The following is a 27,614-nucleotide window of genomic DNA, read 5'->3' as shown; positions in this document are numbered from 1 at the left end:
TGTTTTCCCCCCGATTGTGTGTGTATTTCGACCCGGGTGATTTCGCGATTGTTTGACAGTTGCTTTGGAGGATTTGAACGGTGCGCGTCGCGGTCATCACGCAGGATTTTCGTTGCCGTTTTCGATTGTGTGTGTTTTTCGGTCCGGGCGGTTTCGCGTTTTCGCTTTTTATTTGGTTTTATCTTTCCACAGCCGGCTGTCTAAGATTGAATCATTTATGCTAAACTCAACACCAAATAACCGGGAATAATCTCATCCGCAAACTCCGACTGTTTGCCTTGAGAATGCATAATACATCACACTATTAAACAAAATTTATTGATTATTGGGTCGCATCATCATCCTCTATGTTGAATCCTGGCCATTACCCTTACCCACTAACAAAATCCCAAGTAGAAGTAGTTTTCCGGCACACGTGGGGGTGTGGATATCGTATAGAACCCACCCTTGGTAGCAACCTGTGCTAACTAACATTCCCGTCCCAATCCCCCGAGATCTACAAACTGACATGGCGGGCGCCGTTGGTGGCCAATGACTGTTACCTATTTGCTTCAGATCTAGTTTTAATGATCTTGATGTTTTATCTTTTCAACGCATTCATACATGCTGTTGATAAGGGAAACACCATTAGATTGTTCAAGCGTATGGTCGGTTGTATTGATAGGATATTACGGTCCTGTTCAGCAACGGAGAAGGACAACCATGGGTGGTCTCTCATGCTCATGCTCATGCTCAAAATGAAATCTTGTACTTATTTTTTTTAACCTCATTTTTTAATGTAAAATCGAATTTTAAATCCAAAAGTACTTCAAAATTTTATTGATTAATTGCACCGTTTTCAAAACATAGCAATTCAATGTTAAATTTTGTCCGATGAATACCGGTTTTATTATCTTTTGAAAATAGTGTCCATGAAAGTCCATTCGTGAAAATATTTTGTTCGAAAAGTTCGGAAAATTTGCTGTAAAATTGTCTAAGAGACATTGAAAATTAGACCTCTGGTTGCTGAGATACAGCGACTTGAGAAAAAAATCGTCGGAAAAATTTTGGTCCATACTTCTGAATGCCTTGAAAAATGCTGGGGTTTGTCCCCTAACACATATAAACAGAATAAAAAAAATGGGAGATTGATTTGTTGTGAAAAAAGGTTAATTAATAAATCACCAAATATTTTTTTCCGTGTACTTATTCTGAAAACAACAAAAATCAACAAAATATGTTTAACCTAACCCAAATATGATAAGTATGATTTTAATAATCCAGAAAAATGCAAAATGCAGACTTTTTATTCTGTAAAAATTTTGAGGCTTTTGAAAAAAAATATTGGTATGCCCCCTGATTTTTTGGGCCAACTTTGAAGGGGGCGGGAGGGGGGTACATGATCCTTGAACAATATTTGCAACGGCCTTATTGTTTTTATAATTATAACAGATCTTATTAAGATGAACCAATAATTGAATAATAATTATAATTGTTTTTGAGAATAATTTAAAAAAGGTGCAGGTGGTTATGTTACACATGACCAGTATGACAAAGAGCTTAGCAGAAAAGCTTCTAAAATTAAGCCATTTTGTTGAATTATGCGTCAGATAAAATCAAAACATTATTGGATTTATGTAATCGCTAAATATCTATTCATGCTCCGTATCAAAAACCATGATATCTGTATGGTTCGATGTTTTTCCCCTAATCGGAACAATCGTGAGGTAGCGGCCTCTCCAGATTGTGGCCACCTTTTTCGAAATGTCCAGTATTGATAACCATGAGTTGTGATACCCATATTGCCAAAACTCGTTGGTTCAGTAAATGTCTCCCCGGGAAAACTTTCCTTTAGAGCACCGGCCGAAATTACCATTTTCATTACCAATATCAAAAACCATGAATATTGATACCCATATTGCCCAAAATCGTATGGTTCGGTAAATGTCCACCCTGGACAACCTCCTTGAGGGCACCGGCCACTCCAGGTTGTGGCCAATACTGTCAAAATGACCATTTTCATCACCAGTATCAAAATCCAAGAAGTTTGATACCCATATTGTCCAGTCTCGTATGGCCTTCCATTGGAACACCCCTGAGGGTTCTGGCCACTCCGGGTCTTGTGGCCAGAATATTCCGGCTGGCATGCCTCCGCTTGGGCTGCTTCTTGCTCCAGGCCAGCTGCTTTTTGGCCAACTGCTTCTGGGCCTCCAGGCCATCTGCTTCCAGGTCCAGGTTGTTGTTCACTTCTCTGCGTCCAGCGATAGAATGATTTCCCTGGGCTGATCAAGCGGGGTTTATATTGGCTCAAAATGGTGACGGATGCCCCGCCTCTTTGCGCCGGTTATCCCAAACCTCATCATTCGCTTTTTGTTGCAACTTTGTGGAAAATTCCACGCAACAGTGCCTTGTTGCGTTGCGGACCCCTTCCCCAGTACCAAGCATGCAACATTTTCGTAACGCGCGACCTTTTTCGTTTTTCTGGATTGACACCTTACCAAAATAGAGCCCTTAGGACAAAGTTCTTTGTCAAAATTTTATTTGATAGGCATATGTACCTAAGATTGGTGACATAATTTGTTTTTAACAGATAGAACAAAATTTTGGTCATAGAATCATTTTCACATTTCTTGTATGTTTAACTCAAAAAAAATGCGGATATTAGAGAAGTTGTTGAGATTTTGTTAATTTTGAAGATACAAGTAAGTTGTATTGAGTCATCATTGTTCTTAACAGAACTGATTTAAATTTTTATCGTTTTACACGTTTTACTAAATATCTAAACCAAATTGAACATATTAAAAAAGTGTTTCTTATACTTTTCCATTAACAAACTCCAACACAATTTGAGTTCGCGAAACAAAAGCCAACCCAGAAAACTTCAGTCCAAAGAATTGCTTCTCTTTTCCTCCTCGATGCAAAGATGTTTGCTTAATTAAAGCTGCCACCCAAATCCAGGAGCTGCTAAGCAAACAAAAAGAAACCGAATAACGTTGAGGCTTTCTGGGAGCTTCCTGAATGGAATTGTTTCACCTTGAAGGTATCTGCGGGCGAAGGTCGTAATCAAGATTTATGCATCTCAATTAAACAAAAACACTCACACACACCCACAAACAATAAGTGGAAAAGTGAGAGAACAATACGAACAATACCGGGCGAAAATGGAAAGAAATCGAAAAATAGAAAAGCCGGAAAACTCTTTCGCGGTGGCGAGCTTGGTTCTTTTTCGCGCGCGGCGCCCTCCAGATGGAGACAATAGCCCACAAAAGAGGGTGAAAAGTCCGTAGTCTTCCCGCCCTCCCCCCGGGTGGGGTTCATCCTGCTGCTGCCTATTTGTTTGGGATTTTCCGCCGGTGAATTTTCCAACAAACGAGCGAGGTGAATGGTACAACTTTTGCCAGCGAAGCAAAAAGTCGAAGACAAAAGGATGGGAAAATCTGTTCTTGCAGAGCGGTTGTTTTTTTGTTTGTTTTTTTTGGCGTTTAGTACAGAGAGAGAGAGAGAGAGAGAGAGAGAGAGAGAGAGAGAGAGAGAGAGAGAGAGAGAGAGAGAGAGAGAGAGAGAGTTGGCAGGGAAAAGGTGGAAATTGGGAAATGGGAGTCGCGGCGATGACACGGTCGAAGGGGGAACATGTTGCTCGGCATGCAACACTCGAACAAAACGGGGTTGCAATCGATTGAAACCATTTGAGAACAATAATGATTATCTGGATGAGATTGCAGCAGCTTCGCTGGAATTTGGTTGGATTATAGTTAGAGTTTTTTTAATACTAATTCGAAATAAGAAAAAAAAAGCATAATACAAAAAAAATCACTGAAAAGTATAAATTAACCAGTTTTTTCTGTTGTTTTCAGTTTTTTTTTACAATATTAAATATAATATAAAAACTAGCCAATATATTATTAACAAATCAACTTGTTTGCTCAATTGGATAATATATATTGACTTTGCTAATGAGAATCCGCAAACATGATATCATCTGGCAAATTGGTAATCAAAATTGCCTCTTTCTGCAGTAATAATGTTCTGCATCCAAATTCAAACACGTTCACGTTGATTTGATTATTTGAATGATATAAAAATAAACATTTAATAATGCAATCATCAAACGTAATCAGATTATTTGATTAAGCTGCGGCGCTGATAATCCACCGTCCAAAGTAAACAAAACTGGGTTTCCCTCGGTTATCACCCACGCTTCTGACTTTTGCAACCCGGTTAATTGCGAATATTGTTGCAGATTTTTTCCTCTTCTATTTACCTACTGTTAACCCCGACTGGAGTCGCAATTAATTTTATTAATTTACATACGCCACGGGATATTTTCCCCTGTTTTTAAATAACTTTGTTTTGCTCTTCACACACACACACACACAGCTGCCTATCCGGTTCCGCTGGCGGCCAAACAGATTGTGTCCACCGTTCCGGCACCGACCATCCCCACCCCCGCCCATCACCAGCATCATGTGAGTATCAGCCTTGTTGAATGTGTTGTATTTTCAGCCCAACAAAAAAAAAATATATGTTTTATAATGTTGAAATTTAAATTTATGATTAGTTGATATCCTACAAAAAATTAATTCTTCAATTCAACGAGTATTTATTTTTATTTCCTTTTTCATTCTGCTCAACTTCTAAACGATACGTTTTAGATTTGTTTTCATTAATATTAGGTATTTTTATATGCATTTATCTTACTTGTTTTTTTTGTAGTTTCAAGCGTATTTTTCCATTTCCCCTTTTACCCGTTTGCTGTGCTTCATAATTTTTTAGTAACTTTTTCGATCTTCAAAGTTTTTTTTTTTCATTTAATCAACCTCATTGCCCAATTTTCGAACATTTTGAGAATCATCAGTTTTTTTTAAACTTTATTTCTCTAGTGTTATGTTTTTGCTTCATTCATTTTTAGTATTTAATTTGCATTTATCTTGTGTAGCTTATATTTTTTCTGATAGTATTTGGCTTATTCTACAACCACCAATCATTATATTTTGCATATTTATTTTTTTCTCATATTTTCACAGTCACATTGCATGTGACTGTGAATCCATTTTTTTTTAAGTTTAGAGTGATACCATTATCATTGAAATTTTAAAAAAATGCTAAGAGTATGCTCTCTGGGATATTATACAAATTATTGCAATCTATTTTTTAACATAAAATATAGTACTTTAAATATATGATTTTTTTTTGTAATTTGTTCTGAACTATGAAAATAGGAAAATTAGCTTCTTGTAGATCTTAACAAAAACAAACCTGGATTTTAAAATTATAAAATTATTTTTATTGAAAAGTTCAGAAAATATTGCAAAAGTTTCATTTTTCAGCATTTCAAATCGGACTAATAGTTTCCGAGATATCGTCAGTTGAAAATTACTGAGGTTATAAGGTGACACTGTTTGTCCCGCCCGTGTGGATCAATCGGACCGCGCACTGGACTCACAATCCAGAGGTCGCCGGTTCGAATCCCGCGGCGGGCGCTCTAAAATTCTTTGTGTAAATATGGGTATTCGGCGCCGTCGCTCCGTGCCATACTTTCATACACTTAGGAGCCCAGGGCGGCGAAGTCCTTGTAGATAAAAGGAAGACACTAGTGGTTGGTACTAGCAATGGTGGCCGACAGCTATAAAGTCAACTTCGTAAAAAAGGGAATTTTATACCTAACAATAGTTATAACATGAAAACAGTAGATTTTATCAAATAATATTAAAGTACTTTTCGATTCCCGGGCAGACGGTAATAACAAAATTCATGCCATTTCAATAACAAATACTGTTAAAATAACAAAAAGTGTTATGGAATATTCTTGCAAAATCAATGTTTGCATAAGAGTTTAATAACAGTTTATGTTATCATAACAAAATTTGTCATTAGTCTGATTTTGGTTAAAAGCCAAAACAACTTTGGAATAACATTTTTGTTATGGAAAAATAACTGCAACTGTTATTGGGATGTTCGGATTAGTTGTTAAAATAACAAAAAAATAATAACAAAGATTTGTTCGAAGAATAACTAAAACTGTTATAAGTCTGTTATTACAATAACAATCCAATAACAAAAAAATGATAACGGCGAATAACAAATCTTGTTATAAATAACATAAAATGTTATTGACCTAGTATTTTCAAATATCAGAAAATGTTATTCCCACGTTATTTCCGTCTGCTCGGGTTGTCAATACGATTTTGTTTTAAAACATGATTTTACTTTTATTTTGCCAGATTTTCGATTTAAAGAAAAACGCAATTATTTCAAAAATGTACATCTCTTAAACCAGATTTTCCACCATTCCGCACTATGGCTCAGAATATGTCCCCTTAGACATATAAAAAAATTACTAAAATTAAAAAATATGAATTTTGTGAAATTTTCTATTACTGATAAAATCTTATTTTTCTGCATAGTCCTTCAACCTTAAGGAGGGATTTTCTGATTGTTGGTGCCTTCGTTAAAGATGTCATTACCTACAACTTTGCCGAAGAAACAAAAACGTTCAGAAAATCCCTCCTTTAAGATACAGAATTTGTATTTAAAATACATAATACACCTGCCATATTGTTATGCAATCATTATTTTTGGAAATGTCTAAGCATGGACGATTTTTTTTTTTCGTCAAAAAAAAAACCTTTGTGCAGCGCTGTACAACGGAATTTCACAAAAAAATATTAAAAATATTTTCAAGCAAACTTGAATATGCGACATAAACTTTGAAAAATATTTGCAAAGGCCTAGTAGAAGGGGAAATTTCTTAGAAAAAAAAAAAAAACTTTATCGCATAATATTTTGACAGGGAAAAACTATAGGGGAGCTGGGGGTAAGACGGCCAGGCGGGGTAAGACGGCCACCCCACTGTTTTACTAAGTATACTAATGAATATTACTAAAATGTTTAGCAATACTGTTCCTCATGCTAAATAATGCATATGGAGTCACCTTTGCCAAAAATATTGTTTGAAATAGTATAAAAATAGCTCAAAATAAACAAATAATTTTTGAACTTGAAACTGGATGTAATTTTCATGAATTACAACTTAGGCATTTTTGTTAGATAACAATATGTTTTCCTGTCTTCAAATATTTTTTCATGTTAAATTGAAGTTTTCCCTAGATTATGTCCCTCGAAAAAGTTTAGAAAATGCGATGAGCTATTTACAAAAATTGTTTAAAAAAATAATTTATTTGGGGGCAAGACGGCCACCTCCTCCGGGGGTAAGACGGCCACCCGCAATTTGTAGATTTTAATTGATATAGGTTATATTTTTGACGGTTTTTGACTATTAAGACATATTTGTAGATAAGGAAAAGCATTTTCAATGGTTTGATCGCAGCAACCGGTGCGCGAGGTTGAACTTTTTTCCGCTCTGCGTCATTTTTCCCAACTTTGGAATTATTCGTCTTGGAGAAAAAGTGAATTTTGTGTTAAAGTCGTCGGGAAGTGAAGCGGTTTTCTAACATCCGGCCTGGATGGATCGCGGTGCTGGAGGAGGACGGTTCAATCAAGGACGTGTGCTCGTTCCAGGGTGGCCGTCGAAACTTTCCGGAAGAGCAGGGTGGTGATGGGTTCGACAGGGAAATAGGCAACAACCGGAAGCATGCGGGAACTGGCCCGAATTGGGAAGGTGGCGAGCGCAGAGAGCGAGGCGGTCCTCGGTCACAGCGTGAACGGTCCCCGTCAAGGTAGAAATCTCGCGAGCGAAAGAGAATCGGAGCCGTGGGGCACGGATTACTGCGCCGGCACCGTTTCACGTGGCAAGTTCCCTTAGAGGTGGAAAAGGAGGACGACGGAGGCAAGTGGAAGCAGCCCAAGCGGTAACCGGCATACTTCGCCTCGTGCTTTCCATAGCAAATCTGGTGTCCGCTGTTGTTATAAGCCTCCCGAAGACGTTTGTAGAGAAGCTAACTGGTGAGCTCGTTCTTTTTATGAGACAATAATTCTTTCATATATTCTGACATACACACACATCATTCAAGACAACCACGCCAAATCATTACTATAAAGGAGCGGCCGTAGCTGAATGGTTACGTTGTTCGCATTTTAAGCGAATGGTCCTGGGTTCGATTCCCATCTGCTCCCAACGAGAAAGTTTTAGGAAATATAAATTGAAGCTTTGAATATGAACGAAAAAACGAAGTTGCTCGAGTCGGGGTTCGATTCCCCGTCCTTTGGATTGTTAAGCAAAAATACAAAACACTAAGCCATAACGGCTTGGTGAGCTACGACTGGAATTAAGAACACTGTTACCACTAAAACTATATACGTGCTGGGTCTTTGTCCACTTGACAAGGGCTCGGAAGTTCTAAATAACGTTTGAATCCGATTGATGCAAACGTTCTTTAGGGCGGGGCTTGTCGATTCAAGCTGAGGTACCTCGCGCACGGCTAGCCTGCGTAGAAATGGGTCACCGAAGCTCGGCAGAGCTAACACCATCCAAATGCCTATGCGAGTTATTTGCATGTATAGAATGTAAACTAACTTAAATACATGGAAACAACTCAATTTGTAAGAAGCGACCGCGTGGTCCCGTTTGATTGGTTGCACACACACACACACATAAGGAAAAGCATTTTCAATAAAACTATCCATTTTTAATCAAAATGCTGTTAACTACCGTTTCGACAACATTCTTTACTGTGATATAGCAAAACTCATTGAATAGTATGAAATCCTATCAAACTTTTCATAAAAATCGCTAATTTAATATTGTTTACATAATTTTGATTTACTTATTCTAATCAAAATACACAAACTAATTATTTTGCATCAAATTGTGTTTGTTTTGTAGTAAAAATTCACAGTTTTTCATAAAATGTGGTCGCAATAATATGAAATTCACTGAGCCAAAATATGAAAATTTTTAAACAGCATTTTTCTTCACATTTGAAACCTGATTTTTTCAACCAAAATAGTTATGATGTTCAGAGAAGTCTGTTCAACCAACCTTGTAGGAATTTGGCTGGATTTAGCAAAGTTATTAAGTTAATTTAAAGCACTGGCCGTCTTACCCCGCGTATTTCATATATATACGATTTCAATTATTTTTTTAAAATTCCTGAAAAGTATGGAAAATTGGTTTTTAGACTAACTAATTTATGTCATTTCTATAATGGACTAGTAGTAGAACAATGTACGTAATTTGAGATCAAAATAATCTGTTGTGTAAATTTTATTAGACTTCTCCCTTAGGGTGGCCGTCTTACCCCCATCTCCCCTACAGATATCATGAAATTTTCGGTTCTTAAAATAAAATTTCTAATAAAAGTATCAAAAATTGCATTAAAATGCATTCTTGTGAAAAATAAAAAAATATTGGGGAAAAATGACTTGATGTTTCGAATAAATCACAATCGCTAAAAGTATTATTTTCTGTTTGAAAAAAAATCTAATTAAAAAAAGAAAAAATCAATAAATTATTATTATTATTACTTATTGAATAAATCAAAATTATCTAGTACTTATCATGCCAAACGTCCATTTTGTCACATTTTGTATAACCAGCTCCAAAATTGATTGGGGACTTGTATGGAAAAACTAATGATGCAATATGATTTTTTTTTAACATAGCCAATGCAAAGCTCATGTTTCATCTAAATAAAAAAAACACAAAGAATAGTTTGATTTGAAATCGCAGGGAAATTTGAAAATAAATGCAGGCAATGTTTAAGTGGTTAACATGGGCTGTGTTTTTAAGGTTGATTATTTTTTTTTATTTGTCCTTTAAATTAAAACATTACCTAAGTCTCATAAAACAATTCAAAAACACGAGAAAATTGATTTAAAAATTGGTTGAAAAATCATTTTTTAATTCTTAAGAAGCTAAAAAGAATGTCAAAGCATAATCTGCGACAAAATATTAATTATTTCATACTGGTTTTGACATAAAAGATATTACAGTCCAGACTCGATTATCCGAAGCCTCGATTGTCCGAAGTTTTGACTATCAGAAGTTTGATTATCCGAAGGTTTGTATGGGACTTCGAATAATCGAATCACGAACAAAAAAATTGTTTTCGTTTTTTTTTCTTTCTCTTGTTTTAAACGTCAAATTCGAGCTCTGCGACCTCATTTTAGTCAAATTTGAATAGTTGATTGCTTACTAAATAATAAAATGCATTTTTTCAATATTTCGTCACCGCCATATTGGCCGCCATCTTGGATTAAAAAAATGTAAATCACTTTAGTTTAGGAGTCATACTTAAGCTCGACAATCAAAAACAAGACAGCGAAAAAAATTTTTTTTTCGTGATTCGATTATCCGAAGTGAAATTTTTCCGAGGCCTTCGGATAATCGAGTCTGGACTGAACTTTTTTTACGCTTGAGATGTTTATAAAACGGACTTTTTAAATTGTTATTAGCTAACAATGTTTATTGTAAGTGGGGTCATGTCTATAATTTAGTGTTTCACTTAGCTTTTTTTTAAAAAAAATAATTTCGGATAGGACAAGACTGATCAATTTTCGTATTCTTTTTATCAGTGTTAAACTGAGTAACTGAACTGAAAACATCGTAAAGGTGTTTGCGTGATTTTTTAAAGTAATCTTTCGAAATATAATTTTTCAAGCACTTTTTTACCTAATCGCTTTAAACTTAAACAAAAATAGGACACTTCTATAAGATAACTGCAGATATCCTCTTGATTACATGAATCCCTACCAAACAAAAGTTAGTCAAGCAGCAATTAAAAAAAACATTCTTCTGTCCACAATATGGTACGGAACGGCATTTTTTCAGAGCGTTATTCGATTCAATTGCCACACAAAAGCGTATTAATTAATTAAATCTGCAAACAAAGCCAGCCATTCCGGGGATAAAATTCCACCACCTTTTTTTCAATTCAACTTCCATTCCGTTTTTTCTTCCTCCCTCCCAGCTCAAGCAGTTAATCCCGGTGACGACCGCCACGACCACCCACCACCACGGCAAAGGGATCAGCTATGCCACCTTCACCCAGCAGGCGAATCCAGCCAGCTTGGGCCACCTCCAGCAGCACTACCTTCAACAGCAGCAACACCAGCAACAACAACAACAACAACAGCCACGCTACCAGGTCTACTCGACGGTGGCCACGCCGCAGAAACAGACCCTGGTGTACGGTCCAGCTGGCCAGTCTTCGATCCCGGCGGCCATTTACGCGACGGCACCGACGCACCTGCAGCTGGCGGCCTTTCAGCAACATCAACAGCAGCAGCAGCAACAACAGTCTGTTCACTACGGAACGCACCTCTTCCAGCAACAGTTGGCTCAGTATCAACAGCAACAGCCAGCGTACGTGGCGCCCCTGGCCAAGATCAATTATGGTCAGGCCCAGGCGGTGGCACTGCAGAAGGGTGGTGGCTACTACCACCAGGTGCAGTAGAAGGTGTAGGTTTCGATCCATGTTAAAAGTTCTTTGAAAAAAGCTCCTTGTTTGGTGGTTTTTACCCTTTGTTCATTCATTTCAACCCTGTCCTCTGTTGTTTCATATTTATTAGTTTTTATTTAAAGTTAAGTTTTAATGTGATGGATTGGAGAAGTTGTTGAAAGTAATAAAAAATATAATAAAAAAATAGTTTTTGTTTTTGATTTCATGAGTTGTGAACAATTCATTCGTCCATACAAGCCTCCACAATAATTTTAAGGGTGGTCTTGGTCATACAAAAATGCCTTGTAAATGTTCAAAATATTTGTCTAGAGAAGAGATTTTCAGATTGTTTTAGTGTCTTCGGCAAAGTTGTGGGCAAAGGTAAGGATAATTTAGGAAAAATATAGTTACACCCTTTATAAAATACCCACTGTTCAACGCAAAAAAAAAAATCAAAAAACATTTTTGAAAATTTCTAGTTTTTGTTAAGTTTTAGATGACAAAAAGCTATGGCATAGAGTAATGAAAATTAGTTTGCCCAAGATATGGTTTTTTGAACAAATAGTGATTTTTTTTTTCAAATCTCTAAATCACGGTCGAAACCATTTCTGAATTCATTTTAAAATGTAAAATCAGATTAGCAATCGAAAAACCCATCACAACATGTTTGAAAAAGTGCATTGCTTTCAAGTTCTAGTCACTCTTTCAGAAATTTTCAAAAAAAAAAAACAAAAAGCATTCACAGCTGTTTTTTTACAAGGCCATAATTATTCACCATTCATTTTTTTGTTGTAAGGGTCATAAAATTCCCTTAAATTTTACTTCGACCCTCTTCTGCCAATTTTTTTGAAATTTTTTCCGTGTTCAGGACGTCATTTAGAGAAACATTTGCTCTACAAAAAACTTTACTTCTCTTGTTTTATGTTTTTTTTTTTTATTTTTTGTATTTTTATTTGTTTGTTTAATTTAATTTATTTCTACCACCTGCTATCATTACATTTTGCCTATCTTATTTTTTTTTCATATTTTTATAGTCACTTTTTCAATTTTTTGCTTGTTTTCCACATTTTCTTCTATAAAGAGGCGCACGGTACATTTGTTTACTTTACGGTTGTATAACACCTCCCAAATGCTTTTAAATGCAATGGATACTGATCAAAGGGGTCGTCCATGAAATATTTCACAATATCACAATATTTAAGCAAGAAAGAAAAATATAGAGAATTTTCTCAGCTTTTCAAAAATATTTTTTTCAAAAGTGGGCAAACGGGCACTAATTTAAAAAAATTAATAACTGCGACTATTTTGAAAAAAGTTACCTCAAAATTGCTATAACTTGAAAATGGTGCACTTTATCAAAATTTCACTAAAGTACTTTTTGATTGCAAATTTGATTTTAAATCGAAAAAATGAAGTTGGGTAATTCTCCGCCAACTCACACAGCAGTTGCCCCGACCCCTCTTCGATTTGCGTGAAACTTTGTCCTAAGGGGTAACTTTTGTCCCTGATCACGAATCCGAGGTCCGTTTTTTGATATCTCGTGACGGAGGGGCAGTACGACAGCAGACAATTACAATTTTTTTGATATGTAGACATAAGGGGTTTGCTTATAAACATCACGAGTTATCGCGATTTTACGAAATTTTTTTTTTGAAAAAGTTGGTCGTCATCGATCATGGCCGTTCATGGTCTCTCGCGACAGACACGGACGACGAAACAAAGAGAAATGCAAAAAGTAACTTTTTCAAAACTTTTTTTCTTAAAATCGTGATAATTTCGCTGCCGGCCAGCGGGTATTGGATTGGACCACACACATTTAAAAATATTTTTGGGCATACATCAGCATTACCTTGACTCTTAAGGTTTTTTTTTTTTAAATATTATTGGTACGAAAAAAAAAACCGTTTAAATATTTTCTGTATTGTTTTAAATATCTATATATATAAAAAATTTCGACGGTTTTGTTCGAACGCGAATCAGTTCAATACGGAGCGTCGGATCGAGACGCTTTTTGTTGCGTTGAGTTCGTATAAGCCCAAGGAAGGTTTTTACGCTAATAAGTTGGCACTTTGGCCACTCTGGAACCGATTCCGGAAAATCTGCAGATTGTATGGGAAAAGGTACGTAAAATCAAATGTTGATCACAGGAGGCTGCATCAGCAAAAAAATTAAAAACGTCAACAAACGAAAAAAGGCAGAACGAAGTTTGTCGGGTAAGGCTTGTTTCATATAGATTAGGTATTATGTCACGTACCGTCATCAGGGGTGACATTGGGTCTGGGGGGTGAAATTGGGTCATACAAAAATGCTGAAATTTGTATGACCCAATCTCACCCCCCAGACCCAATGTCACCCCTGATGACGGTACATTATTATTTTAAATTAAAAATATTTTTTTCTTTATTAATCTTTTTTATGTTCACCTTGGGCGAAAAACAGTCAAATTGGGACAGTTTTTGAAGCCATATTTTTTCAAAATGTTTTGATATTTTTGATTGATTTCGGTTTAAACAGGAACAGAAAATAAAAATTTGTGCAAAGATTTTAAAATTAAATGCTTTTAAATTAACTGTCTCCGTTCAGACTGCAGTCTCGATTAGCCCCAGTAGCCTTTATTATAAAAAAAAACGAATTTCTTAATTTAATCTCAAATATTACATTATTGTTGTTCATTTCATTCATTTATTTCTGGCAGCTTCAACCTTCTTGGTCATTCAACACCCTTATTCAAAATTGACTGGATGTCTTCTTCTTTGTTTTCGTTTCTTTTTTATTTTTGTGTTTTTTAGACATTATCAAATACATCAATTTTGTATATTTTCTTAAGTCACAAAAAAACACTAAAATCGAAACATATCAAAGAACATAACAATTTAACAATTTGAAGTTGCTCTGTTCGGAATGCAGTCTGGAGCCCTTATTTTATTAATTTTCGATTGATTTGATTTCTACGGTTTTGTTTCGATAAAATGGTCATTTTCAGTTTGTTGTGTGATTTCATTTAATTAAATCTATCAAATTTTAGAAAAAAATACGTTTAGATAAACAAATTTAGTCATGATCATTTTCTAGAATCGCTTTTTTATCTCAAAAACAAAAAAAAACATGCTTTCATTATTAAATTTGGAGCAACAGTCGAAAAGGGCCTATAAGTATTTTTGCAAAACAGCAGCTCCCAGGCAATAAGTAACTACTTGACTAAACTCGTCGTGTTTAGTGGTACCGTAAACCGGGGTGACTTTGATAGGATTTCAATTTATTTTTTGAATATTTTCCAACTGGTAAGGTTTTTCTCAAGATTATCATTTTTAAAACTATTTTTGAAAAAACAATCTTTTTATAATGTTTAAAAAATAGTTACGTTTAAAATTCTCATTTTAAATTCCGGGGTGACTTTGATAGTCATAGTTTTTCTTGTTTAAATCGGATTAAAGGTGTTCAAACTTTATTTTTAAGTTAAATGTACCACCACTAAAGTTGCTGAAATAGTTTAAAAAAAATAATGTTTATATTTAGTTAACTAAGTTTATAAGCTTTTTAACAAAATACATGGGTAATTCTCCGCCAACTCACACAGCAGTTGCCCCGACCCCTCTTCGATTTGCGTGAAACTTGTCCTAAGGGGTAACTTTTGTCCCTGATCACGAATCCGAGGTCCGTTTTTTGATATCTCGTGGCGGAGGGGCGGTACGACCCCTTCAATTTTTGAACATGCGAAAAAAGAGGTGTTTTTCAATAATTTGCAGCCTGAAACGGTGATGAGATAGAAATTTGGTGTCAAAGGGACATTTATGTAAAATTAGACGCCCGATTTGATGGCGTACTCAGAATTCCGAAAAAACGTATTTTTCATCAAAAAAACACTAAAAAAGTTTTTAAAATTCTCCCATTTTCCGTTACTCGACTGTAAAAAAAATTGGAACATGTCATATTATGGGAAATTTAATGTACTTTTTGAATCTACATTGACCCAGAAGGGTCATTTTATCATTTAAAACAAAAATTTTCATTTTAAAATTTCGTGTTTTTTCTAACTTTGCAGGGTTATTTTTAAGAGTGTAACAATGTTGTACAAAATTGTAGAACAGACAATTACAAAAAATTTGATATATAGACATAAGGAGTTTGCTTATAAACATCACGAGTTATCGCGATTTTACGAAAAAAAGTTTTGAAAAAGTTGGTCGTCATCGATCATGGCCGTTCATCGTCACCCGCGACAGACACGGACGACGAAACAAAGAGAAACGCAAAAAGTAACTTTTTCAAAACTTTTTTTTCGTAAAATCGTGATAACTCGTGATGTTTATAAGTAAACCCCTTATGTCTTTATATTAAAATTTTTGTAATTGTCTGCTCTACAGCTTTGTAGAACATTGTTACACTCTTAAAAAATAACCCTGCAAAGTTAGAAAAAAACACGAAAATTAAAAATGAAAGATTTTGTTCTAAATGAAAAAATGACCCTTCTTGGTCAATGTATATTCGAAAAGTACATTTAATTTCCCATAAAATGACATGTTCTAAAATTTTTTAACAGTCGAGTAACGGAAAATGAGAGAATTTTTAAAACTTTTTTAGTGTTTTTTTCGATGAAAAATACGTTTTTTTCAGAATTCTGAGTACGCCATCAAATTGGGCGTCTAATTTTACATAAAAGTCCCTTTGACACCAAATTTCTATCTCATCACCGTTTCAGGCTGCAAATTATTGAAAAACACCTCTTTTTTCGCATGTTCAAAAATGGAAGGGGTCGTACCGCCCCTCCGTCACGAGATATCAAAAAACAGACCTCGGATTCGTGATCAGGGACAAAAGTTACCCTTTAGGACAAAGTTTCACGCAAATCGAAAAGGGGTCGGGGCAACTTTTCCCGATTTCGTGTGAGTTGGTAAAGAATTACCCACATATAAATTTTAAGTAAAATTGTTAAAAAGTCGGAATTTTACCTGAAATTCGTTAAATATAGTATTGTTCATAAAATTATCGATTTATATTGCATTTTAAATTTGATTCGAAGCACGAATAACAAGTTTTCACATTTTATATGAAATTTGTTCAAATGAAATTGCCTATAAATTTGAAGATCTTTCTGAACAATGTTTCAACAACACATATTATTTAATGTTTACAAACTTATTTTACCTTCTCCTAGTGGAAAATTGTCCAAAGAATCCGAAAATGTATTCCGTTTTCCGATTTAAAATTATGTTCATTGAGAAAATCACGACATTCTGAGAAGTTTAAAATAATGACTTTCATCAAAATTTTCCTAATAATAGTTAACTAACTTTTTAAACTTTTCAAAATGTTATGAAAAGTTCTTCTTGAGGTACTTTGAGCACTTCTCTAAAACGGTCAGTATGATTCCAACCCATTCCGTACATACTTATTTAATTTGTACTCTTTATTTTGTGGAAAAATTTCAAACCTATCAAAGTCACCCCGGCTATCAAATTCACCCCGTTTTACGGTAGCTGGAAAGATGAGCTGTTGTTTTGCACCAACATTTTGGTGAAATATTATATCCGGAGAATTTTCTAAATAGTTTCAGCTGTAAAAAGGCTTAACCGCCCTGTTCTGATGTTGGTCCAGAAAAAAATCTGAGAAATCATGAAATCTGTTATAACATTAAGCTTTATCGAATAAAATTGCACATTATTGTTAAAAAAAATTACTTCTTAATTTTAGAGTAAATTTTCAAACTTATTAAAATGCATGTTAGAAATAATGGCCTCGCCAATTTTTTCTTGACTTTGTTAATTCGTTTCTGGTGAAAAATTCTTGTACAACAATAATATAATTAAACTTATTTTCTACTAAAGGCTCTCATATATTCGTTTACAGAAGCGACGAACGAGATAATTGGATTAGTTACAAAAAAACAAATCCCAGAAAACTAGCGTCGGTCCCAGTTTTCATCATCAACATCTCGCCAAGTCAATCACGTTCGATTCGGAGATGTGGTTTGGCTTTTCCACGAAATTTCTTCATCCGTTCTGCGGTTCTTTGCAGATGCAGATAGACTATTTTTTTGAGGTTTCTAGTGGACTTGAAGAAGGCAGTCTTGCAATTTGTTAACTAGAACCCATTTCATTATTTCATCTAGTGAGTTTTTTTTGTGGTTAAATTCAATTCGCATTCAAAAATGTCAAACTCTAGCAGAAGTTTCCAAGCACAATTGATAAGATCACTTGCGTCCTTGAGCTGATTGAAAATCCGCGGTCCAACTTTGATTGACTCAACAGAGCGAATGAAGGAAAAAGAAAAAAGTGCCGCTTTTCTTTCATCTCACCGCCGACTTCTTAGCCTAATGAAAGTCAACATCATTCGATTTATTCAAAGCGAGGCAAGGAAAAAACAACAAATCTTTCCATCTCCGGCAAAACTGAAGAGGACTCCTCTTCCACTTCGATTCGAAAAATACGGGGCCGAGCACTGATTGCCGTTCCGATCTGAAACAGATATCCCCTCTCTCGCCCATGTTCATCATCTTCCCACAAGAAATCGCTTTTCCGAGGCACACACAACACTTCAAACAGCTTATGTTGGGCCTCAAAAAGTGCCAACAAGCGGAAATATCATTTCCTTCCTCGAGCCGAGAAGGGAAATTGGATCTAATTGATACGAGAAATGATCAAAGCCCTCGTCGTCGTCGACAGCAACTATGGGAGGGATCAGGGCAGGGACTGCTGGAGGTCTCCATTTCTGGTTCCGGAATCCTGCCGATTCTTATTTCTTGAGGTTGACCCGGGTAGAAGTTGTTTTAACTTTATTCAAAAAATATTAACCATAAAGAAAATTCTGAGCTGGAATAAAGTTATGATTCAAGGAGCAAGGATGAATAACACAAATATTGTTTCAAAACCAAGTTCAAAACCTTTTTTCAGCACCACTTGCAAAATTCACTTTTTTGCAACGCAAATTTTACTCGGGTCGTCCAAACTTTCCCAGCTTTCAGGCTTTCAAGAAAGCTGATGATGATCGAACGAACGATGGGCTGCATTACATCACGGCCATTCAATCATCACCACCCACCCTCCCAGAATAAGGAACAGAAGCTTCTTCTTTGAGAATGGTACTGGCAGACACACACACACACACACAAACCACACGACCACATCCTTCCCTCCGACAATGGGCTTACTATCATCGACACCACCACCTCCGGCAAAAACAGCACCAACAACAGCAACAGCAACATGGATAAATAGCAACGTGAGGTGAGGGCAGAATTCGATTCGATTTGATAGAGTTTGTGAGCAGAAGAAAAAATGGCAGTTACGTGACGAGTTGACGGATATGTTAGGAAAAAAAATACCTAAAAACTATTCAAACTAGGAGAAATATACTTTCTCAAATTAATACCGAACATCGACAAGAAGACGTAAACCGCTTTCATAAGGCATAAATCAACAATTTAACGGTCATTTTGAGTGATCTGAAATTCACCACAGGCCTTTCTAACTCACCTCAGCTCATTTACACACGTTTGATAGTTGCTCGAAATGTATGCACACTAGGATGCCCAGAATATGGGACTTTTTCTCAAAACCTCGCTCCACAAGCTGAATATTGTTCCATGAGCCATTTTAGGACTCTGAGCTTGGTCAACATTTACCCATTGATACTCGGGGGTGAAGTTTGTATGGGGAAAAAAAAGTCATTTCTGTATGAAAAACATTTTTTTCACCAACTTTAGGCTCGGGTATCAATGGGTTAATCCCATCCAATTTCGCTCAAAATTTACACAGATGCTTAAAATAACCCAAAAACCCGATTTCCGCTTGTGGAGCAAGGGGTCATTTTTTCTGGGCTCCCTAATGCATACACACACTTTCTCAATTTTGTGCATTGCTCGCGTTCTCTACTCGATGTAGAGCCAGAGGAGAGATTGATGAATTTACAAAAAAATTCTGTCATTTTTTCGATCTTTTTGAAAAAAATATATTATTTTTTTAATCAAGACTAACATTTCAAAAGGGCCAAACATTCAATATTACGCCCTTTTTAAACGTTAGAATTGATTCTTTTTGAAAATATTATTTTCAAAAAGATCGGAAAATTTCACGAATGTTCCATATTTTAACATTGAAAAGCGGACCATTAGTTGCTGAGATATCGACATTTGAAATTTGAGGGTATTTTTTGTAAGACTTAGAAAACTTAAATTTTCCTGTTTATTTTTCTTTACGCCGTTGTATCTCAGCAATCTAAGGTCCAATCTTCAATGTTTCCATGAGGAAATTGTAGGAAATTTTCTGAAATCTTCTGAAAAATATTTTTAGGAATGGACTATCATGAACACTTTGCTTTTAAGAACAATTTTTGACAAGATTTCATTTTTTTACAAAAATCACTTTTAAAAAAAAATCATAGTTCGTCGGCAAAATTTTGGTCCATACTTCTTAATGGTTAAACAGATGCGGGTTTTTGGCCCCTACACATATAAAAAAATCAAAAATACGGATTTTGAAAATTGAGTTTTTGTGAATAAGAGTTAGTAGAAAAAATCTCTATTTTTTTCGTGTACTTTTTTTCTGAATAGTCCTCATCAATACCTACAACTTTGCCGAATACACATTTTTTTTCAAAAGTTCCTCGAATATTTACATTTAATTTTTGTATGAACTGCTGCCAACATTGTAGGGAGTCTTTATGGGTGAACCAAATGACACAAAATTACATCTTTGGTCATAGGGAGGGTTTGAGCAAAATCGAAAAATATAAGTAATATCTATTTCGGGTTTTGTGGAGAATTGCTCTTCTGTGATATTTTGATTAAGTGCAACGTTTTCAAATTATAATCTTTGAAAGTTATTTTTTTTTTCGATTTTTGCCTTCCTCACTGAGGTAAGGCTATAATCCTGCTCTAAAAATGATTTTTTTATAAAAACGTCGTAGACCCACCTTCATGTATACATATCGACTCAGAATCGAAAACTGAACAAATGTCTGTGTGTATGTGTGTGTGTATGTGTGTGTGTATGTATGTATGTGACCAACAAACTAGCTCATGTTTCTCGGCACTGGCTGAACCGATTTGACCCGAACCTGTTGCATTCGACTTGGTTTAGGGTCCCATAGATCGAGTTTTATACAGATTGAAGTTTCGATAAGTAGTTCAAAAGTTATGCATAAAAATGTGTTTTCACATATATCCGGATCTCACTTAAATGTATGTAAACTATGTCTGGATCCACCATCCGACCCATCGTTGGTTAGGTTATCAAAAGACCTTTCCAACGAGCCTAAAACATTGAAGATCAGGCAACCCTGTCTCGAGATATGGCCACTTAAGTGATATTGATGTACTTTTTGGAAGCCGGATCTCACTTAAATGTATGTAAACTCTGTCCGGATCCACCATCCGACCCATCGTTGGTTAGGTTATCAAAAGATCTTTCCAACGAGTCTAAAACATTGAAGATCTGGCAACCCTGTCTCGAGATATGGCCACTTAAGTGATATTGATGTACTTTTTTATTCCGGATCTAAAAAATAGATGAAATTTGTGTACAGCCATTGTCGGTAATGAGTGAGGAAGGCTCCAACCACATAGGTGGATTAAGTTAGTTTTTTTAAAGGCGTCATTCGTAAAGTATGTTACGCTAAAATCGGCAAAAAAATTCTACAATTTACTTTTTTGAAGTCGTTGATCTGTTTTTTGGTAACTGAGATCAACCTTTCAAGGAATGAAAACCAGGAAAAAAATATATTTCTAAGTGCTACTCAATTAACCCTCATTTTACGATCGACGAAATCTTGTTCTGATTTTTATGTCATTAAAACCTTAATCTCAAAACTCGAGAAAAAATGGGAAATTTATATGGAAATTCCACCTTTTTCTTGAGCTTCGGAGTTTTGGTGTTAAAGAAATCATTGTAAATTTTCACCCCTTAGAAAACATTATTTCCAGATTTCTAAAATCACGACTATCATTTCAAAAGAGCTTGAAACTTATTATTGGAACTTTTGGTTCAAAACGTAAAAAACATAAATCGAGTTTGTTTAAAAATGCATTATATACTTATACACCTGTCCAGTTGCTTTGCAATCATAAGTTTCCAAAATTTCTAAGGCTGGTACAAATTTTATTTAAAGTTTTTGTCACCAACCCAATTTATTTTCTTAGATTTTTAAGCATATTGATATTCAATTTGTATTTGTGTTAATTTATCAAGTTATCAATACTTTTACACTAACATTTTTTTTAATCAAAAGCCATTTTAATTGGAATGAATGCTTAACCCCCCATTTTATGCGAATTTAATGAAGTGGCAAATTGAATAAACATATTTGGTGAGGCCGTAATGAAAATTGCCTGACGCAGCACAGCAAAAAATCCGATGGTAAAATCGCATGCACATTACCCTCGTCAAAATAAACACTTAATGTTACACACTGCATGTACAATTTTTGTAAACATAAAAAAAATTGCAGCCGACGGGAATCAAACCCAGCACCAACAGTAAGGACTGGCGCCTTAGCCCGCTCGGCCAACAGACCGATGAAGAATGAAAAGGATAAACGCATATATGAGCATGACATTTCGATCAAGTATGTTTCCCATAGTGATGAGCTACACATTTCAGGATGTAATATTACATAGAATTTCATAAAATAATGCAACATTCATTTTACACCTGGGCCTTTTACATGCAACTGGATTACTACATTCTTTGCTGTGTGGGAATATTGGCTGAAATGAAGCTGTATTAAAATTTCCTAAATCTCATAATTGATTCTTAAAAATAATTGTGAAAATATGTGTCCATTATCGTAATCCAATATGTGTTGGGAATTTCATGTATTAAATAGCCTTTTCATTCTGAAATAGGTGATATAAATGAAATGAACCATGAATGATTTTTTTTTGTGGATTTTGGCAAATTTCCGACTTTTTTTTCGATTTGCAACAACAGGAATCTGGAAATATGTTAAAATGTAATAGCTAACTGCTTACTTCTAATTTTTCGTCAGGGGCTTTGAATGTGGGGAAGTCTGATTTAAGAGAAGCGATTGGTTTAAAAATGGTTTCATTTTTTCAAATAAAGAAAATGTTAGCTTTTCAGAGCGCTGAAAGTGTTCCGAACATTTTCTATAGAACTGAACCCTGAAAGCTGCTTGGATTGATATGACCAACAACTTTCCAGAAGAGAAAAACAAAATCCAAAAAAAAACTGAAACATCATAAATGTGAACCACCCTAATTTAGCAGAACCACAACTTGCCATAAAAAAATCTCTCAATGACACAAAAGTTCCAAGAGACGACCTATGGAATGTTACCATTAAAGTTAAACATGTTAACATTTGTTCGGCAATAAATTGTCTCCGAATCTTCTTTGTAAATGACGGACCCGATTCTCTTCAAAGATGTTTCCCTCAGAAATAGGAAAAATAAATCTTTGCTAGATAGAGAGTTGATTTGAACGCTTATTTGAAAATTTACGAAGAAGGACAGTGTGATATTACGATTCATAAAACGTTACTCCTGTTCTAGTTTCGGCAAACAAGTTTCGAGTAGTGCGAGCCCTTTAGGGTGGGCCTTTTATTTACATTTGCCACTGGATTTTTATAGTATTATTTATTCCTTGTTTAATATATATAGAGTTTTTTTTTTGCGTGTAATACATTGTCACGAGATCAATAAATGTTACATTGAAATACAGTACAGCATCACACACACAGTATCAATCAGATTTTTAAAAAGTCATGCGTTAAGTGTTGTGTCATATCATATCTTACTCATTGGGGAGCAGCGCGCGGGGGCAGGTTGTCACGTATAAAGTGTTTCGTCCTCTTGCAGAACGAACACTACTATCTGGCTAGCTGTCAAGCGAATTGGGAGATTCTGTAACAAAAGTGAAGATTGTTGGTTGGTTGACTCTTTTAACCGAGAAATCATCAAGTAATTACCTTATGTTGGGTATTGCATGCGGAATTACTTCCGGTGGAACTCGGCGGTGCACAGAGCGCAGCTCCAGGAACCTTCCGGCGGAGAAATGAGCGGCGGTGACAGACAGTACATGTGATAGCCACGGTCACAGTCGTCGCAGAACAGCAGCTGGTCGTCGTTGTCCGAGGTTCCGCACATGGTGCAGTACTTGCACTCGATGCACTGCCAGCGGTACTTGCGCACCGAGATGATCATGTTGGCCGTAAACTGCAGACAGGTCGGGTGTCCCGAGCGGCCACAGTCCGAGCAGGAGACCAGCTCTTCGGCTTCGAAAGTTTTCTTGTTTTCACGAGCGTCTCCCAGGCAAAAGTCACAGTACGGAGACGGGACGGCGCGTCCCTTTTCCGGAGGAGGACCTGCGGTAGCGGGAGCAGCAGCGTTGGAAGCAGATCCAGCAGCGGAAGGTGCGTGCATGTGAGCGGAAGCTGATGGTCCGGGCTTGACCGGGTTCGGTCTCTCCTCGGGTTCTTCGAAGGGCTTGTGTTCCGGAACAAGCACCGGCATCGGGGGTTCTTCCGGCGGAACGGTCAACGGAGACGATGGGATTGCTGCTGGTGCAGCTGGAACGTGCTGTGGAGGAGGTGGCGGCGGTGGTTGTTGACGAACTTTCTTGCTTGAACTTGCCTCCGGCACTTCCTTGGTGCTGGGGCTGTCACCAACACCTTGAGATTTCCTGCCGCGACCTCTACCAGAACCGCGCCCACGTTTGGGTGTATTCGGTTCGGCTACGCTAGCTTTGCCCTTGCTTGAACTCGACCCACCCTTGCCGCCCTTGCTCCGTTTCTTCCGGCTGCTGTAACTCTCGTCAAAGTCACAGTCCGAGTCCGGCAACTCGTGATCGTCGTACGTCTCCATTTCATGCATGTCCATCTCGTCGTAGTACCAATCCTGGCCCGGATCTTCCTTCATGTCTTTCCCACCCTCGGCGTCAACACTGGAAGTGGCAGAATCCAAGTTCGAGCCCTCTGCATCGTAGCTGCTCGTTAAATGTCCAAACGGTCGGTTTGTGTACGCCGGAAAGGCCGGATGCTGCTTCTGGAGCAGGTACTGCCGCCGGGATTTGCGCCAACGAGCCGCCGGATAGCTGTAAATCTGGCCAACCTTCAGCCCCGGCATCCGCTGCCTCGCCTTCATAAACAAAGCCGAGTGATACTGGGCGACTCCGGTTTGCGGGTCCAAAAACGGCATCCGCTGGCGCCGTTCGATGCACAGCCGCGTATTAAACGTTTCACTGTTCTCGATGCCCTCCTTGTACGCGGAATCATTGATGAGCGCTTCAATTTTCGACACATTTTGCAGTTTTATCTCGCGAAACTCAACCGGACCGACGGACGCCATCGTGTTTTGTTTGCAACTACGAGACAAGGAACGAACTGTCACCCCGAGGCCCGCACAGTTGGTAGCAGAAATTTGTGTTTGCGTCGTCACGTTGGTAGCAGAAACGAGAAGCAGAAGGCAGCAGAGAAAGGACCGAAAACACCGAAGCAGGCGCAGACGCTGTAGCGTGACTTGCTCGTTGTTGAGTTTTGGTTGTAGGATGATGGAATTATAATACCAGAGTGCAGTTGGAAGCTGCGGTGTGATTCTCATACCTAAACGTCCAACAAACTAACCGGTTTTATGTTATTTAAAATTTATTTTTTTGCATAGCTTTCAAACCATTTCATTGAAATTAAGAGATTGATTTTTTACAATGTTTTCATTGTTACTTAATGTTTAAAGCCATCTTACTGTTTGATAAGACTTATAAACTTTTAAACTATAATACAATCTGGGTAATTCTCTACCAACTCACACGAAATCGGGAAAAGTTGCCCCGACCCCTCTTCGATTTGCGTGAAACTTTGTCTTAAGGGGTAACTTTAGTCCCTGATCACGAATCCGAGGTCCGTTTTTTTTTATATCTCGTGACGGAGGGGCGGTATGACCCCTTCAATTTTTGAACATGCGAAAAAAGATGTTTTTTTTTTCAATAATTTTCAGCCTGAAACGGTGATGAGCTAGAAATTTGGTGTCAAAGAGACTTTTATGTAAAATTAGACGCCCGATTTGATGGCGTACTCAGAATTCCGAAAAAAACGTATTTTACATCGAAAAAGACACTAAAAAAGTGTTAAAAAACTCTGCCATTTTCCGTTACTCGACTGTTAAAAAATTTTGGAAGGTGTATTTTTATGGGAAATTTAATTTACTTTTCGAATCTACATTGACCCAGAAGGGTCATTTTTTCATTTAGAACAATGAACAATGATCTACAAAAATGTAGAGCAAACTATAACAAAAAAATGTATAAACAAAAGTTTTGAAAAAGTTGGTCGTCGTTGATCATGGCCGTTCATGGTCACCCACGACAGACACGGACGACGAAACAAAGAGAAACGCAAAAAGTAACTTTTTCAAAACTTTTTTTTCGTAAAATCACGATATCTCGTGATGTTTTTAAGCAAACCCCTTATGTTTACATATCAAAATTTTGTAATTGTCTGTTCTACATTGTTAAACTCTAAAAATAACCCTGCAAAGTTACAAAAAAACACGAAATTTTAAAATGAAAAATTTTGTTCTAAATCAAATAATGACCCTTCTGAGTCAATGTGGATTCGAAAAGATCATTAAATTTCCCATAAAATGACATGTTCCAAAACAAAATTACAGTCGAGTAAAGGAAAATGGCAGAGTTTTAAAATTTTTTTAGTGTTTTTATCGATGAAAAATACGTTTTTTTTCGGAATTTTGAGTGCGCCATCAAGTCGGGCGTCTAATTTTACATAAAAGTCCCTTTGACACCATATATCTATCGAAATTTCACTTCGGATAATCGAAACTTCGGATAATCGAATAACGAAAAAAAAATCGTTGTCTTATTTTTGATGGTTGAGCTTAAGTTTGACCCCTAAACTACTCGTCATAGAACTCGATTTTGATGTTTAAAATATGAAAATAAAAAATGCAAAAAAAAATATCGTTTTTTTATCGTTGTAATCGTTTAGGACCCTATTTTCCGAAAAAAATATTTTCAGGAATGGAAACTATAAAGAAATCCTGAAACTGGAATCATTCAGTAAAAAATAAACTTTAAATGGCTTTATCTTGAAAACGATGTACTTTATCTAAAAATCTGTATAGAACTTTTCGATTGAAAATTTAAATTTACATTAAAAACAGAATTTAAAAGATCCAGTCAAATTTCTATTTTAAAAAAAAACTAAATTTTTATCTAACATGGTGGCAACAAATGTGTCCATACTTTTCTATGGCCCAATTTTTTTATTTTAAAAGGTATTGATTTTGGAAAATTCCACTTTTGTAAAAAAAGAAAATTATAAAATGAGCATTTTTTGCGGATCTATTTTTTCTGAACAGTCCTCATTGATACACACAACTTTGTCGAAGACACCAAACCGATAAAAAAATTCTTAAGAAGATACAGATAATTGAATATTTACTTGGGTAATTCTCTACCAACTCACACGAAATCGGGAAAAGTTGCCCCGACCCCTCTTCGATTTGCGTGAAACTTTGTCCTAAGGGGTAACTTTTGTCCCTGATCACGAATCCGAGGTCCGTTTTTTGATATCTCGTGACGGAGGGGCGGTACGACCCCTTCCATTTTTGAACATGTGCAAAAAGAGGTGTTTTTCAATAATTTGCAGCCTGAAACGGTGATGAGATAGAAATTTGGTGTCAAAGGGACTTTTATGTAAAATTAGACGCCCGATTTGATGGCATACTCAGAATTCCGAAAAAACGTATTTTTCATCGAAAAAAACACTAAAAAAGTTTAAAAAATTCTCCCATTTTCCGTTACTCGACTGTAAAAAATCTTGGAACATGTCATTTTATGGGAAATTTAATGTACTTTTCGAATCTTCATTGACCCAGAAGGGTCATTTTTTCATTTAGAACAAAATTTTTCATTTTAAAATTTCGTGTTTTTTCTAACTTTGCAGGGTTATTTTTTAGAGTGTAACAATGCTCTACAAAGTTGTAGAACAGACAATTACAAAAATTTTGATATATAGACATAAGGGGTTTGCTTATAAACATCACGAGTTATCGCGATTTTACGAAAAAAAGTTTTGAAAAAGTTACTTTTTGGGTTTCTCTTTGTTTCGTCGTCCGTGTCTGTCGCGGGTGACCATGAATGGCCATGATCGATGACGACCAACTTTTTCAAAACTTTTTTTCGTAAAATCGCGATAACTCGTGATGTTTATAAGCAAACCCCTTATGTCTGCATATCAAAATTTTTGTAATTGTCTGCTCTACAACTTTGTAGAACATTGTTACACTCTAAAAAATAACCCTGCAAAGTTAGAAAAAACACGAAATTTT

General features: G+C 36.2%; 2 protein-coding genes across 2 annotated transcripts in view; one reads left to right on the top strand and one right to left on the bottom strand.

Moving 5' to 3' along the window:
• The window catches only part of LOC120413610 (uncharacterized), a 68,684-nt gene extending 57,182 nt beyond the window's left edge, over nucleotides 1–11,502 (top strand). Inside the window, exons 7-8 of the mRNA XM_039574517.2 lie at nucleotides 4,357–4,445; nucleotides 10,848–11,502. Of these exons, the coding sequence (XP_039430451.1) occupies nucleotides 4,357–4,445; nucleotides 10,848–11,333 (575 nt within the window). The 3' untranslated portion in view covers nucleotides 11,334–11,502. The remainder of the gene's footprint in view (nucleotides 1–4,356; nucleotides 4,446–10,847) is intronic.
• An 11,315-nt stretch (nucleotides 11,503–22,817) lies between these two features.
• LOC120414877 (zinc finger protein DPF3) lies at nucleotides 22,818–24,685 on the bottom strand. The gene is made up of 2 exons (XM_039576203.2): nucleotides 23,240–24,685; nucleotides 22,818–23,174 (listed from the first exon to the last, which is right to left on the bottom strand). The coding sequence occupies exon 1, from the start codon at nucleotides 24,615–24,617 to the stop codon at nucleotides 23,265–23,267; it is 1,353 nt and encodes a 450-aa protein (XP_039432137.1). The 5' UTR covers nucleotides 24,618–24,685; the 3' UTR covers nucleotides 22,818–23,174; nucleotides 23,240–23,264.
• Between the last annotated feature and the right edge of the window lie 2,929 nt (nucleotides 24,686–27,614).

The sequence above is a fragment of the Culex pipiens genome, chromosome 3 (assembly GCF_016801865.2).
Source record: "Culex pipiens pallens isolate TS chromosome 3, TS_CPP_V2, whole genome shotgun sequence".
Taxonomy (NCBI): domain Eukaryota; kingdom Metazoa; phylum Arthropoda; class Insecta; order Diptera; family Culicidae; genus Culex; species Culex pipiens.
The sequence above is the reverse complement of the archived record's forward strand: the minus strand, read 5'-3'. Positions and strand labels throughout refer to the sequence as shown.